The sequence below is a fragment of the Puma concolor genome, chromosome A2, assembly GCF_028749965.1.
Source record: "Puma concolor isolate L17-30 chromosome A2, mPumCon1.1.hap2, whole genome shotgun sequence".
NCBI lineage: Eukaryota > Metazoa > Chordata > Mammalia > Carnivora > Felidae > Puma > Puma concolor.
In genome coordinates this window covers 65,831,379-65,844,636 of record NC_141668.1, presented here as the reverse complement: position 1 = coordinate 65,844,636, position 13,258 = coordinate 65,831,379, and the positions used below count along the sequence as shown (strand labels likewise).

Here is a 13,258-nt window from a genome sequence, read left to right as displayed (position 1 = left end):
TAGTTTAAAAGCAGTTATTTAACATATTCTCCTAGTGAAATTATCAATTGGAAATTAAGATAGTTAAAGAAATCCTTTGGAATAGTGGCTTTTAGCCTTTCTCTTGGCACAGGCAGAAATAAATCCGTTGTTTCTTTTTACTTGTATCCATATTCTCAGTAACTAGGTAAACACATGACTGTTTGTTGTATGGATCAGAGGACATATGAACATAAGTCCTTTTCTTCCTTTTCTTTGTCTAGGGTGCTATAATTAACCATATGCTAAGTAAGTATTTTAAATTCATACAGAACTGTTTATTTGGTCACTGCATTTTGTTAAATATGTAAAAGACCACATATATTTAGCTGCTTTATTATTTACACATCTGTGTCCTTTATGAATCTGATACCTAGGAAGTTATATTTAATATTTGTATTAAATAATATAATTAAACAATCAGGTTTCCTTTCATCTTATAAATTGGATTCATTTTTTTCTCATCAAAATTGTAATTTTAGAATGCCCTGTAGTGTCATTGTGTATAATATATATTAGATGTTTAAAGGATACTTCTTTAAGTATCCAGTTTGTATTTTATTAAAAGGAATTCATAGTGTTTCTTTAAAGGTTAGTTTAATATTCTCTTTTAATATTTTAAGATATTGCCTTTCTATACAGTATGTGTGCTATTGGTATATTATAATGTCTTTTTATATAGACATTTGTGTTCCATAATAAAGTATATTGTGTCATATCACTATGCTTTTGTGGGTCAATGACTGCTCTTGGAAAAGATTTTAAAACATTGCATTCACTATTCTTTCTGATAAATGAAATACGTATGTATTATGTGCTGCAATTATGTTTCCAGGTATATGTAAGAAATAGAAGTAGAAACGATAAATAACAATTTGATCAAAAACTACTTCAACTTTATTTCAGCTTTTAGGTAGAAGAATGGTTGCAGACCCTTAGGAGTTTCTGATTTTCAGTTTTTAAAAAAGATCTGAATTTGTAACATAGCTAGAATTTATTGGCTGACAAAATATGCCAGAGTTTTCATAGTGGTGTTTGTATGTGCATGAAATAAGTAATCCACTATTTTTACCATCTACATTATTCTTTGGTTTCTAGGATTCTTAGTGGTATCTCTTACATTCGTCTCTGATAGATTAATTAGTACACATTCTGTTCAAGTTTACTTGTATCATTCAGGATATTTTTGTTACCAGCACATAAATCTATGGATGTCCTCAATATTCTAATGTAAAAACAACCATACTTTTTCCACATGGAAATAATTTCAGTCATTTGTAGAAAGAACTTTTATTTGCATATTTATTAACAGAGCTATTGATTTCAGGATTGATTTATTTCTCTTTGTGTTTTTTTCTCCTGGATTTTAGCAGTTCCTAAGTGTATTAACTACTCTTTTTTGCTATTCTTGGGATTACAGTTTTTATTTACTGGTGAATGAGCTATAACTTGAAAGAACTTCCATATCACCCCCTAATTCTGACAAGTAAATTCTGCCTTTCCTCTGAGACCCATCACAAATACATTAGAGTTCCACAGGGAGAGTAAGTCATTCTAAAAGGTATTACTAATGAAGTAATCAGTAGAATTAGTTCATTTCCAAATGGCATATACTTCAACATTATTGTCTAACAAATCTAGCATATACAACCTTTGTTCTCCCAGTGCATTTATTCTTGAGCTGATAACCTGATTTTACAGTTAATTGGAATTAGCTATAAATTGGAACTGTATCAGTGTAGCAAACTTATTCTTAAAGTTATTAGCTGGAAATACATAGGTAACAATAAGAATCCCCTTCATCTATGCAGGTGATATAAACAAATTATTTACAAAACAACGAATTGAGATATACCTTTATATTCATCATGGTGTTTGATGTGACTTATACAATAGAAATCATAATTTGAAGTTATGACATAAGAGTTTAAAGTAAATATGCAATAATTAGGTTATAATTTGATATGAACTAGGAAAACAGTAATACCATAACTCTCCACCTATCAAGAGCCCAGATTATTGGCAGTCTGAACTCTAAGGAACATTTACCAAAACCTAAAGTGAAGCAAAAAAGACTATGTAGTAAACTGAAATTGAGTCCGTGTACTTAACTCAGAAGTTCTCATTTTCATGTCTTTTTATTGTCCATTTGCATAGTCTTACTAAGGTTAAAGATCTGTTTTCTAAATCCACAACAAATTATTGTTAGGAAAATGCTTAGACAAATAGAGTTACAATATCAGAAAGCAGTAGCTGACACTTTTCAAGCAAATTAATACCCTGAAAACCTATGAAAGTTGAATACAAGAATTCAAATAGAACAGCAGATAGTACTCCAAACACAGTTAAACACTTAGCAGCATGTGTTACTTGTATTCATGACCCTGATAGGACAAAGATAAAGTAAATTATATTTATCTTCTTGCTGAAGTAAAGAATGTGATTCTTTTTAAATGTTCCATCAAAATGGTAGAAACACTAGTTTTCATGTTTGAAGGAATATGGCCTCAGCTATCTAGAAGTCTCAACTTTCTCATAAATTCAGAAGTGCTCATATTCTGAAGGTTCCTGTAACTATACATAATATAATTGAAATTTTAACTACTTAAAGGTAAATAAGTTATATTGACAAGAAAGAACATAAAATTGTGTGGGCTTGCCATTTAGTTTCTTTATGTTACATTTGATGTTCGCTATATATTCTCTGTTATTTTTTCTTAATGCCAGAACAACAGGTATTTGAATACTTTGACTGCCTTTAAATGTGTTTTTGGTTTATTTATAATATTGGCATAGTATATAAAGTACTGTTATTCCTATTTGATTTCGTTTTTCATGTAATTAGAATTATCATGGTAGATCATTCTTTCCGAGTCCGTGTCTTGAGTCTAAAATCAGGGTTTTGGAAAACTGCATAAATGTATATGGTTCATAAGGAGAAAGTTTACAGGAAAAATGGGTAAACTTACAACATATTATGTTTTAAAGTTTTTTATACCTGAGTAACTTAACTAAGTTGCTAACTTTCTGAAACTTGATCTCCAAAATGGGTCTTTGGGACATTGGATTTTGTAGCGTGATTTGAAATTTTTACCTAAATGTGATTTATACTCCCCTTTATTCTGATGGTTTTTAAAAATCAGTGGTTTTTCTTGGTGTGTTGTTTCTAACAATAGTTCTTTCCCCCCTTTTTTCTAATAAAGGTTATTGAATAGTAATTTTTCAATTTATTGAGTAACACATGCTTTATAAAAATTTCTTTGTGGTTTCGTATTTGGATTTCTCAACATTTTAAGTTGTAAATTAGTAAGAGAGACAGTAAATAAAGAGAATCTGACAGACTGAAGAAAAGTATTTTTTTTAACTTAAAAGAACACAAATAAAATGAGGACAAAATCCTTTCTATTGGATGTATACATCTTTGTTGTTTGTTGTTAAATTTTGGTCTTGTTATTCCAACTGATGCAAATTTTATTGTACAAAGCAATGAAATAATGCAGATCTTTCTTCATTGTCAGCAGGATGAGATTGTCTGAAACGAAGAATAGGTATGATAGTTTTCTTAGATTTTGCACATTATAGGGTGGCAAAGACAGTATCAAAATATTTGTTGATAAGCTTAAGGATGTACTAGGAGGTACTCTGAAAAACCAAATGCACTGAGAGAGAGTGACAGGTAATTTTGAGAATATTTTGTATTTGAGAAAATAATACCAAATTCTTAGAATGATTTTTATTTGCTAGATTGTGTTAACATGCTATAAACATTAGAAAGTGTATTTACAATCTACTTTCACTTGGAGAAAGAGTGATAAGGTACATTGTATAGAATTGATTACAGCTTAAATTTTTTTAAGTAATCACAATGTATTAGATTAAATTCATAATCTAGAATTATATACATCTTATATTAAATGTTTTTTAACTAATAAATAATTAATTCTTGATGTTTAAAATTGAAAATGTGTTATGAACACATTTAGCTATACACATTCATTCATATGCTCTCAACATTTCTGCTATCAAAGTGTTCTGAATGATATTTATTTTGTTTGTTAATTTTAGTGTTGTATTTTGTTTTCTCCTTAAACATAGATTTCAGCTTTAGATTGTCTTTGTCATAGACATTAATTTAATAATCTTGTGAACTAAGGGAAGAATTAACAGTGTTGAAATGTATGGTAATTTGCCATTTGTCTTTGTAAAAGATAGTTTTTAATATTATTTAGATACACCATAAATCTCTTTACCCTACAGGTGTGATGAATGCAGACTGTGCTACCATTTTGGCTGTTTGGATCCCCCTTTGAAAAAGTCTCCTAAACAAACAGGCTATGGGTGGATATGTCAGGAGTGTGATTCTTCATCTTCTAAGGTAAGGAGAAAAGTCCATAAGAAAAAGTGTTTCACTTCATTTTGATAGCCATATCATAACATCAGCTTCCTGATTTTGAAGAGAATTAGAATTATGAATAACCAACATTTTAATCTAATGTACTTCAAGACTAGCCATGGTGATTTTATTGCCCTTAAATTATGGAATAAACAGCTCTACTAAGTTATATAAATATCTTCTGAAATGTTTTAGCTGTAAATTTTGTGTATTTTCTATGTTACTGTAATATATTAAATAGTGTTCTGGTCACCAAAGAAAGTCACCCTGCGCTTATTTACCACACCTAGGGAATGGCAGGAGTCATGAGAAATTTGTTTTGACAAATATATATTAATGTGTATAAATATGAATCAACAGAATAACCAATAAAATCCAATTTTATTTTGTAGATAACTCATTAAGTATATTGTGAATTAATTTTTAATAACGGCTGTTTGAAAACTAAGTGAAATAAGTCAGAGAAAGACAAATACCATATGATTTCACTTACAGATGGAATTTAAGAAACAAAACAGATGATCATGGGGGGGGGAAGAAAAGTCTGTTCTTTGACAAAACTAGATTTTACATAATTAGAAAGGACAATAAGGTTGTTTAATAGTTTATCTCCAAAAATTGAAATTATATCTTTTGAATATCAATATTATAACCTTAAATTGTGGTAATCTGCAGTTTAAGATTATTGTTTCTTTAAAGTGAGTGAATAGACTCCGATTCTTTGACTCGTTTGACAAAAATATTGAATATATTTGAAATAAGACATTTTGATCAGCTGCGGGTTAATCAGATTGTTCTTCCGTAAGTAGACAGTGGAAATTAGCTATGTATTGTAATATGGACATCAAGCCATCTTTCTTAAATGCCACTTAAATGCATTTGTCTCTCCTAGAGTCAATTAAAATTAATACTAAATTCCTTTTTGATTGTGGAATCAAATATATATTTCTGTACATACATATTTTTTGGCCAAATTGTTGCCTTTAGATTCTAATTTCAAATGTTTAAGAACCTTGATAATGGCCATAGAGAGTGGTATGTGGATTGAGTCTACTAATTCATTAATAAATGATCCACTTTTAATTTGAGATCCTCCAAAGGATAAAAAGCCACTATTTTCAGAACATACCAAAATCATGAGTAATCCTAAAGGCATAATGGATATCTGTATAATTTTTTGCAGTTTTACCTTTAATAATGTACAAGCTGTAGTAAAAATAAAAACAAAAATAAAATGTATTTTTTTCAGTTAAAATTATTTGTTCCAGGTTACCACAGACACCATCTATAAAAAGTGATTTGTGAAAAACTACAGAAAAACATTTTATTATAGAAAAAAAGCTATTTAAAGGGTTTTTAAACCAAATTTATTACAAAATTTATATATTAGCATAATGATTATTGAAGTGGAATATACTCTGCATTTTATTAGTAATAATCAAGCTTTTTTGCTCAAGATTTTAAACTATACGATATCAAGAATTATTTTCCAGGCATTTTATTAAGACCCAGAATTAAGAGGTATTATATTTAATAGCAAAAGTTATATTGCATAATTTAAAAATGCTGTACAGAAATTGTGTTTAAATGGAAAAAAATAGTGATTATACTGTAGATTATAGAGAGTTGTCTTATGGGACTGTTTGTGGTATAAGATTTTTTTTTTTTTTTAAGTTTATTTTGAGAGAGAGAGAGAGAGCATTTGAGCAGGGGAGGGGCCAAGGAGAGGGGAGGGAGAGAGAGAATTCCAAGCACCTCTGTGCTTCCAGCACAGAGCCCAACACGGGGTATGATCCCATGTGAGATTATGACCTGAGCCAAAATCAGAAGTCAGGTGCTCAACCCACTGAGCCACCCAGGCACTCCATAATACGATTTTTCTAATACATTTTTTGTTTGGGGTTTCCTCTAGTCTCAACAAACAAATAAGGAAAGCATCTTTTAAAAAAATATTTATTGCCCTTTAAAAATACACCTTTTTGTGTACATTCTTTTAAAAAGGTTCTGTACTACTTTAAATGTGTAGCATTGTATACAGTGCTTAAGGAATGGCTTAAAGTTATATAGTAACTTCATTAATGAATACTGAAAATTAAAGGGGGCCTATTTATATATATGTTAGGAGTATATCTTACATTTCTTTTTTTAATCTTTTAAATTTTTTTTTTTCAACGTTTATTTATTTTTGGGACAGACAGAGACAGAGCATGAACAGGGGAGGGGCAGAGAGAGAGGGAGACACAGAATCGGAAGCAGGCTCCAGGCTCTGAGCCATCAGCCCAGAGCCCGACGCGGGGCTCGAACTCACGGACCGCGAGATCGTGACCTGGCTGAAGTCGGACGCTTAACCGACTGCGCCACCCAGGCGCCCCACTTTTTTTAATCTTTTAAAAAACATTTTTAATGTTTATTTATTTTTGAGAGATGGAGGGAGAGTGCGAGCCAGGTAGAGGCAGAGAGAGGGAGACAGAGGATCTGAAGCAGCGACTGCAGCGAGCCCAATGTGGGGCTCGAACTCATGAGCCTTGAGATCATGACCTGAACCAAAGTCAGATGCTTAACCCACTGAGCCACCCAGATGCCCCTATCATATATTTCTTAATGCAGTAGGATGCCAGTAGCCATTGAGAAGGATAAGATATTTTTATTTTTGTTTTTGTTTTCCCTCTTTATGAGACAATAGGTCTTCTACTCTGAATGGAAATCCATTAAGAAGGCACATTGTTAGAAAACTTGCAATATATTTTCTGTATTCTGACCTCTGATTGAATACGAGATAATAAACAACCAACATGATCAAAATTTCATCCAAATATAGTGTCTAATCTTTGGAATGTCATAGCATTTTACTTTATAAGGTTTACAGCAGTGAAGTAGATTTGTATTTTTGTCATATCAACATGACTATTGTATAGTTATGCTTTTTTTCCAATAAAAAATTAAATTTAATGTAATAGTTAAGCTGGAAACTTAATTAATATTTGTTGTTGGATCCATTCTGATTTGTTCACTGTTGAAGATGTTCATTCCTAACTAGCAGGTAGTAAATTTGTTTACATTTTTCTTAGAAAGATATTGGCTAGTTTGGGTCCAAAGAAAGCATTGATAGATAATATCATGCTTTATAATTCAGTGAATTGCTGCAGAAGCTGTTAAATTTAGAAATCAGTATGTTATTAATATCTGAGTCCAAACTAGTGTATCAGTCAAAATTAGTATCATTGTAGGGCCTAAAAGAAACCTACAGTGGAAATTAATATACTTTGCTTGTCCTTGATTTTCCTCTATTACATTTAGTGGACTATTATTTGTTAGGTAATACTGTGTGTATTTGCCATGTTCATATATTTTAATGATATGAAAACTAAGATAAAAATAGTTGCTGCCAGGAGAAGAAAAGTGAATCAGTTGCTAATAAATTTACGGGGGCGGGGGGGTTGGGAGTGACGTATAAAATTCTTACAGCTATAAAATGTATATGCAACTTCCTTTCTCTGTGGCAGTCAGGATTATTAAGTCCAAGGAGTCTTAACTTTTATTCTAAAAATTTGACTCCCAAGTTTATTTATTTTGCTTAGAATTTTAGATAAATACAAGGTGAGGGTATATAGTTGAATACGTGCTTGAAAATACATTGCACTTTAAACATTAATTTAACTCTTAACATTGTCTCCAAATTTTGTGTAGCAGAGGAAACAAATATAATGCCATGTATATTCTCAGCAGCATAATATATTTATACATGACTTTGTCTCTTAAGTAATAGGTTTATCGTTATGGGCTTTGTGAGGGCAAAAATCTTCTGTCACAAATCCTGCCTATTAATTTTATGGAAATTCTGCTCAAGTCTAAGAAGATTAACCGTAACATAATCCATAATTTTAAGTTTTAGCACATGATAAAATACACCTAAGTGTAGTTTCAATAATATTGATTTAATTACAGTTTACCTAAAAATAGAATGACTTTTTTTAAATTGAGAAATAATTGACACATAATTTGATATCATTTTCAGGTATGACAAGATAACCATTCAATATTTGTATATAGAATGAGTGTTTATTCTACCTGAACCCATGAAATATGGCATGATAAGACTTTCTCTGACTCATCAACCTATTATAAACCTACTTAAGTTCACTTTAGGTTTCATGTAAAATGACTACATGGACACAGATATCTACATATATGTGTGCACACACAGAAACACAAATCTACACATATACAAACACATGGAAACACATATGCACAAAACATATCTTCTCCCATAGGCTGTGCTTCAAAGACATTTGACTAAGGCAGCAGCTATCCAGCCAGTGTATTAAGTTTATATTCAGTGCAGCTAGTTCATTGCTACCTATCACCATGCCTTAGGAATTTTTTTCCTCTGCTTTTTACTATGTTGCCGTAATACTAATGTTAATGAGTATTATATGCCTGGAAAAATAATGCGTTTTGTTGTTTTTTTAATTTTTTTCAATGCTTATTTATTTTTGAGAGAGAGACAGTGAGAGCCGGCGGGGGGAGGGGGCGGCGGGGAATCCAAAACAGGCTCTTGGCTCTGAGCTGTCAGCACACAGCCCAATGTGGGGCTCAAACTCATGAACCATGAGATCATGACCTAAGCCTAAGTCAGACACTTAACTGACTGAGCCACCCAGGGGCCCCATGTTCTTAATCATCCTCTTCACCTCTCTCTTAGTTTTCCTCCCTCTCTGTTCCATTTGTTCACCCAACCTAAATACCTGGAATCATCTTCAAGCCTTACCCATCCTTGTGCCTTACAGAAAATCATTCTCTGAGTCCTCTAAGAGAAGTTTTCTTCCTTAAATATTTCCCCAGTGTGCTCTTTGTTCCTTTCCTCCATTGTTCCTGTGTTGATTCAGTGCCTCACTTTTTCCTCATTCTTTCATTTTCTCCTGTTTTGGAAACCATCTAAATAGGTCTGCCATACTCTTCTCTTTTACCAATTCTCTTTACTAGTGGCCTCCAAAATGAAGTGTTTGTACCCTAAGAGATAGACAAGATGTCTAATTAAGTCAACTTAATTCTGTATAACATCCCATTTTAATTTGTATGTCTGTGCTTTATAATGTAAATAATATATTAATACTGTGGAACATGATATAACTTCACACAAATATATTTTGATACATATTTAAAATATTTTTAGTATGGGGCATATCAACAAAAATGCCTGGAGACCATACTTCTATACTGGTACTAAAATAATCTTTTAGAAACTACATTTGTCACATCTCTGCTTTGCATTTGTGTTTTTTCATCCTCTTTCATGTCCCAAATATAACCAACAAAAACAGAAAATTAATGTTATTACCATCTAATCCTCAGTATTCAAGTCTTGCCATTTGTCTTAGAAATTTCCTTTATAGCAAAAGGATCTAGTACAGAATCATTGTTGCATTTATTTTTCATGTTTCTTTAGTCTGGACAATCCCTTATTCTTTCCTTGATTTTCATGACCTTGCCACTTTTGAAGATTACAGGGCAGTTATTTTGTAGAATGTCTTACTTTGTATTTTTTAAATCTTTTTTACAGTTAGATTCATTTTATGCATCTTTGATAAGAAATGCCACAGATGTGATACAGTATGCATTCTTTCAGGTGATACATGACTTCAATATGAACCATAGATGGTAATCACTTGACTAAGAAGCTGTCTGCAAGTCTCTCCCATTCTCTTCCCTTTTCTAATTAATTCATTAATTTGTCTAACCTTGAGACTATGCAAATATCCATATTATCCAAATTATCCTCATCAGACTTTCATTTTCTGTTTTATTCAGTGGATTATATTGGTTATTATCATTTATTTTGATCTTCAAATTGTCCCAGTTTTGGCTAATGGAAGCCACTTCAGACTGCCTTCTCCCACTTCAGCTTGGCATCTATGTCCTTTTGACATGATCCCAGCAATCTTTAAGTATTTCCTTACTAAAGATATTCCAGACTCAACTGTACTTTCCCTTTCCCTAGTCCTAGAACCAGCCATTTCTCCAAGGAGCTCCAGTTCTTTCAGTGGAGAGTAGTATTTAGAAACCAAGATGTGGGTACTAGATGTCCTCATTGTTACTGCAGTGTCATTCCTCCTAGTTCTTCTAGACAGAGTGAAGGACTAGATGTATATGTACACATACCCGTTTCTGCCTTTATAGATACTGGAAACCATTCCAGTTTTCTCCCTTTCTATATTTCTAACTCCCTGACAGAAAACTAGTTCCCATTATTCTGAAATATTCTTATATAATTAGTCCCCTGATACAAAACTAATCTCTCATCACCCTCCACTGCCACCCAACATGGACACCTATTTTGCTTACTATAACCTAATGGGCTTTAGACTGAATTGTTCAGGAAGAAGTGAGAGAGGGAATGAGGGTGGACGTCTATATTTTTTACAAGCTCCCTAAATTATTTTAATGAGCAGTCAAGAATAAGAATCTGTTTATGTGTTTTATGAAGTCTTCAGTTATTAAGAAAGATTCTCACCTAAAAATTAACTTTTTTAGAACTTTAAAACAAATATACACAATGCCCAAAACCCAAGTGAAATGTCAACAAACTATTTTAAAATTATGTTGTATACTTACATATAAAATCCAAGGTAGATTAAGTACTTTTTTTTAGATATAGGGCACAGGTTTTTATTTAATGTATTTTTTAAAATTTTTAAATTTTTTAAAATATAGGGCACAATTCACTATTCAGTCTTTTCCTAGAGTGTACTTAATATAGATCTCAACAACTTCTGTTAACACACCCAAAATGAAGATCATTTATTTTGACATGGTTAAATGAACATATATAAATATTTTTTAAGAGTGCTTCATTCAAGTCATATACATCATATATTTTACAGTGACTGTGCCAGTTATGATTTTAGCTTTTCATCCTTATTTAAGCTCTGTTTGGTAAAAAGCCATGGATTATACATGACAGGTCATTATCTGACTACTACCAGATTAACTGTCTTAGCTTGGAGAACTCCATTTGGTTCACTCTTACTTGATCTATATAGTGTAGAGCAATAATAAATTGAATTCATATGTAGAGAAATGTCATCTAAATCCCTATGAAAAATTTTCTGGAACTACAAATGCTATGCATGTCTGCTGAGGCAAGTGGTACTTTTTGATAATCATTTGTATTAGAAATCCCTGAGTAGGGAAAGTATGATTTTTTTTTTCATCTTTATTTTCCAATTTTCTGCATTCAGCAACTAGAATTCTATAACTGATATAGTTGAGTAAAAACTGCATAGGTAACTATTCACTTTCAAATAAAACACTAATTGTGAATCTTGCCCCTTTAAGAACTGAACAAGACAATCTTTCCAAGGAGTATCTTGCCATAGTACATTAAATTAGCACATGTAATTGAACATGGTAATATTGGAAAGTGGATGTCTGATTTTATGTATAATGACAATTTATGAAAAAATATAAAATTAAGGGGCACCTGCTGGCTCAGAAGGTGGAGCATGCAACTCTTGATCTTGGGGTTGTGAGTTTGAGCCCCATGTTGAGTGTTAAAGGTCTTTTAAATTTGAAGTATACAAATGACCCGTTAAAACAAATATTTTTAAAATATTTTAGCTATTCATTTGACCTCTTGGATTTTATTAGGTTAAATTTTAAGTTTCTGAATTTAGCATGGTTGACAAAGAAGTCATTTTAGGTAAAACATAACACCTAACTGTTTTAATTCAGTATTCTAGCATTTGTGTGACAAGCATTAGAACTTACAACAGTGTGCTTTAGCAACCTTTACTGAATTCTGATTGGCTTTTTTACTGGTACAGGTATGTAAAAGTTTGGAGAAAAGTTGTTTATATAGTTTCTTACAGTGGAATCCCATAGAACAAATCTGTGGTGGTTTGTAGACTTAACTAAAATTATGAGAATCAAAACTGGTGTGGTTATCCTTGATGATAGCTGTGGTTACATATTAAACTTTAGATTACCTCTTTGCTAGTGTGGGGGATAAAACCCACAATCTTCCAGTTATCTTCTGCTTTACATCTGGGTTATGTTAAGGGTATTGCCTGAACTCTATTATATGCCTGAACTCTAGCATTTTCCACAAAATCGTTTGTATAAATATCTTATTTAAGCCCTTAGTTTCTAACTGAGTATTGTACTTTGAGACTAGTAACAATGATGTATGAATTCAGTAAGAAGTAATAGCCATTAAGAATTTTACTAATTACAGATGATACTATGTTTTTTTAAAAAGTAGAGTGTATTTTTTTAAACTGAACATTTATGGACAAACTGAACTTATTTTTTGTCATTATTGCTTGCTTAAAAAGGTTCTTTGATTGTCCTAGACATTTTCTGAAACCTATTCCTAGGTAATATTTTATCAAGTAATAATTTTAGCCAAACAAAGACTGTTTATGGTTATTCTTCATAATAGAATTGGAATCTATACTGATCTGTTTAGTTCTGTAGTAATTTCCATGGGGACTGTGTAATACATGTTAAGTGTATTGGTATACTTCAATATGTCATGGTCAGGTATTCCTTAAGAATCTTTTTGTACATATGATTTCTCTCCTCCAGGTACAGTTTGTTAGTGTTTATGACATAACACGTGTATGTATTTGAACTTCATATTCACAGAAAAAAAATGACTGGGACTTCTAAAATTAGACAATTCTTTCATATTAATAATTTTCAAAATTGAAACACTAAATCACTTTTTAAGTTACATTTACTACAAACTGGAAAAACCAAGCCACTTTCTAATTTAGATGGCATGTGGGCCTGATGTGTTTGCATAGCATGCTGTGGAATACCATATGTGATAAGAAACTAACTCAT

The 13,258-nt window shown here is 31.6% G+C and overlaps 1 protein-coding gene across 1 annotated transcript in view; it reads left to right on the top strand.

The window, feature by feature from the left end:
- The window catches only part of PHF14 (PHD finger protein 14), a 218,285-nt gene that overhangs the window by 145,661 nt on the left and 59,366 nt on the right, over nt 1-13,258 (top strand). The window contains exon 19 of the mRNA XM_086682001.1: nt 4,276-4,393. Coding sequence (XP_086538127.1) covers nt 4,276-4,393 — 118 coding nt within the window. The remainder of the gene's footprint in view (nt 1-4,275; nt 4,394-13,258) is intronic.